Raw genomic sequence first — 3499 nt, 5'->3', positions numbered from 1 at the left:
GTGGGGGAACTTGCACAATCGGTGGCTGACTAAATACTTTTTTGCCCCACTGTATTTCTGCTAGATTCAAGATTCTTTATTTGTCACATGCATAGTTATACGAGTACAACACGCAGTGAAATGTATCCTGATATGCTCCTCGACTGTGCAAAGACAGATAACATTATATACATTAAGCGAATAGGAGGACATTATATAAGTGAATTATGCACTTTAAGTGAATTAAATAAAATAAGTGAATCTAGAAAAGAAAAATCTGAAAAATGTACATTGTGTGGGTGGGATGTACTAATAATACTCTCTGACACTTATAGATGCTGTGTGTGTGTGTGTGTGTGGGGGGGGGGGGGGGGGACAGACTCAGGACACACTGCAGAGATTTTATCTCTCGGCTGGCCTGGGAACGCTTTGGTGTTCCTATGGATTAGCTGGAAGAGGTGACTGGAACAGGGAACTCTGGGGTCCTTAGGCTGCTGACCCTGTGACCCGTAAAGGGATAAGTGGAAAAATGGATGGATGTATATCCAACTATGATCACCAGCTTTCCAATGTTATTTTTATGTATCTGTTTTGTTTAAAATACAACTTTTTGCATTGCAGATTCTTTATTTTTCTTCTATATGTTTTATCAAGTGATTTAACATCTTTTAAAGGCAAATAGCAGCAGTTTTAAAGTCTGTAAGTCTAACAGAGACCAGAACTCAGGATCCGGTTCGGTGGGTCAATCAGCTCTCTGGCAGCCCAGCAGCCTCCTCAGCTGAGCCCTGATCTCCGTCACCTTTAGGCCATACACCACCGGGTTGAACACAGTCGGGATCATCACCTGGAAGATGGAGGTGAGGACGGAGGCTGTGGGCTGACTGCCGGCCTGTAGGCGGCGCTGCAGCACCTCCACCCCGGAGCTTACGCTGTAGTTACAGAAGACGAGCAGGTGCGGCAGGCACGTGCTCAGTGCTTTGCTGCTGAAGCTGCGCGAGCGCTGCAGGCAGACGGACAGGACGGCGCTGTAAGAGAAGAGCACAAAGATGGCGGGCAGCAGGACAGTAGCTACGATGACTGAGAGGTTGTAGACTTCGCTCAGCAGTGTCTCACGACCACCACAGCTCAGACTGACCAGGCTGTAGATGTCGCAGTAGATCCTGCTGAGCTGCGAGCGGCAGAGCGGCAGGCGGCTCGCCAGCAGCACCGCAGTGCCGACCAGCCCGACAGGCAGCAGCCAGCAGAGCAGCAGCAGTGCCAGCACTGTGGCTGGAGACATGACAACGGTGTAGAGCAACGGGCGGCAGATGGACACATACCGGTCAAAAGACATGGCTGCTAGCAGTAGGAAGCTGGAGGTGCCCAATGAATATAAAAGCCAGGCCTCACACATGCACACACGCAGGGTCACCTGCACTGAGCGGACCCCTCTCAGCAGGTCCACCAGAAGTTTGGGGTAAAACACCGTGCTGCCCGCCACAGAGTTCATCAGCACAGCCGTCACAAACACAAACATGGGGCGGTGGAGGCTCCGCTGGGAGCAGATCACGTAGACCACCAGGCTGTCGCTGCACAGCATGAACAGGTAGGCGCACAGGAAGAAGAAGAAGAAGAAGAGCCGCTGATTGGACAGCTGCGCCAGGCCGTCCAGGGTCACTGATGTCACCAGGATGGGCAGTGAGGTCACGTTTACCCCTGCTGACATCATCGGGGTGACACAACAATCTGAGGGAGGTGTCAGCTGACAGAAAGCTCTGGAACAGCTGCACACAAGTTTAAACCATCAAATCAAAAACAGAAGCAGAAAAAATATTGGTTCAATATCAGATTATCAATTTGCAATTTATCATCAAATGAAAACTTATTTGACTCAAAAACATATAAAATGTTACCATTCAAATGATCATTGTTGAAATACTGAAAACTGACACGTAAATCAAAATCATCAGAGTTTAAAATGTGTTTGAATCATTCAGACTGAACTGTTAACGTTTTATCATTTACATGATCAGGATCATATAATCATTACAGAGCGAACGATCAACTAAATCAACATTTAATATTGTAATAATCATGTTTACATTTTGAATTTCACATTACTGCTTTTCAAGAAAACATTTAAATCATCAATATTAGAAGATCAACATCTAAAATCAGATGCCATGACACAATTACCATCAACACTTCAAGAATTATTTCTCAGATTTTGGATTAGGAATGTCTGAAGAATAAAAATATAAATTATAGACTTTAAGGAAGCAGAGATGCAATCATCAACATTTTTAAATTGTAGTGTTAATATTGTTATCATCAGTATTAAAAAGAATATTTAAACCAATAATCCAACTTTAAATGATCAAAAGTAAAATCATTGTTTTTAGGTGTTTAAGTCGTTAGAATTGTGTTTATAATAAAGTCATCATTTACATGATCAATGTTCAAATATTCAAATGATCAGTGTTTAAAGTATCAAAGTGATCAAAGGTTAAATTATTAACATTGAAGTTATCAAGGTTTAAGTCCCTGTTTTAATTATGCAAATGTCTGAATGTCTGTTTAAATGTGTAATAATAATGTAAATCCTTGTTTTAATGATTAAACCTTAAATTATGAAAGTTTGCACAGAAACGATCACTTCAGTCATCATTTATATTCTGAGTGTTTAAAGTATCAACATTAAAATGAGGAACAATTAAATTATCAGCATCATTGTTTCACGACTGTTTAAAGTTTAAATTGTGCGTTAAATAATAACGAACAGAAACATTTGGATCGTTGTCACGTTCAGCTGAACAGAAACAGACACAGGAGCTCCCACACCTGGATCATGTGGGCTGAACCCTGAGAGCTGTTTTTATCATCCTCTCGCCTCAGTGGAGCTCATTAACTCAGCCTTATCTGCAATGATGCAAATAAAGTTTAAAGTTTGGATTGTAAATATTTCAAGAATCAAAATACAAAGGATAGAATTTTAAGGAGTGTTTGTTAAAATCATCAATGTCTGAATGATCACAGTTTAATCTGGAACAGATGGATCACAGTTACATAAATGGTCCATATGTCATTAATGAAAATATGAGCAGAATCATTATCAGGTACAAACTACATGGAGACATCACACAGATACAAGTACCTGCCAGTGCTCAGTAATTAAATTCAGTGTTATTTATACAGCACCAAATCACATCAACAGTCGCCTCAGGGCGCTTTAAATTGTAAGTTAGACCCTACAATAATACGTACAGCGAAAAACCCAACAATCATACGTGAATCAGAATCGTGTTTATTGGCCAAGTATATGTGCAGACACATACAGGGGATTTGGTTCCGGTAGATGGTGGCTCTCAAGCACAGCAATGTAAATCACACGCACACGTGTCTATATATACCTTACACATGCGTACACATACATGCACAAAGCTGTGTAAACCAACTATAAATAACTAATCTAAACTTATATACATAAAATACAGAAATGAATGAGGTGGAATGAATACTACAGAATGTACATAAGGTGCAG

General features: G+C 41.2%; 1 protein-coding gene across 1 annotated transcript; it reads right to left on the bottom strand.

Moving 5' to 3' along the window:
* Window positions 1-721: 721 nt before the first annotated feature.
* Window positions 722-1684, bottom strand: LOC102212775 (olfactory receptor 10J5-like). Its single transcript, XM_005750340.1, has one exon. It carries the CDS (start codon window positions 1682-1684, stop codon window positions 722-724), a length of 963 nt encoding a protein of 320 aa, XP_005750397.1.
* Between the last annotated feature and the right edge of the window lie 1815 nt (window positions 1685-3499).

The sequence above is a fragment of the Pundamilia nyererei genome, unplaced genomic scaffold (genome assembly GCF_000239375.1).
Source record: "Pundamilia nyererei isolate P.nyererei 1_Seehausen unplaced genomic scaffold, PunNye1.0 scaffold00269, whole genome shotgun sequence".
Classification (NCBI taxonomy): domain Eukaryota; kingdom Metazoa; phylum Chordata; class Actinopteri; order Cichliformes; family Cichlidae; genus Pundamilia; species Pundamilia nyererei.
Note: the sequence above shows the minus strand (reverse complement) of the source record. Positions and strands in the feature narration are given on the sequence as shown.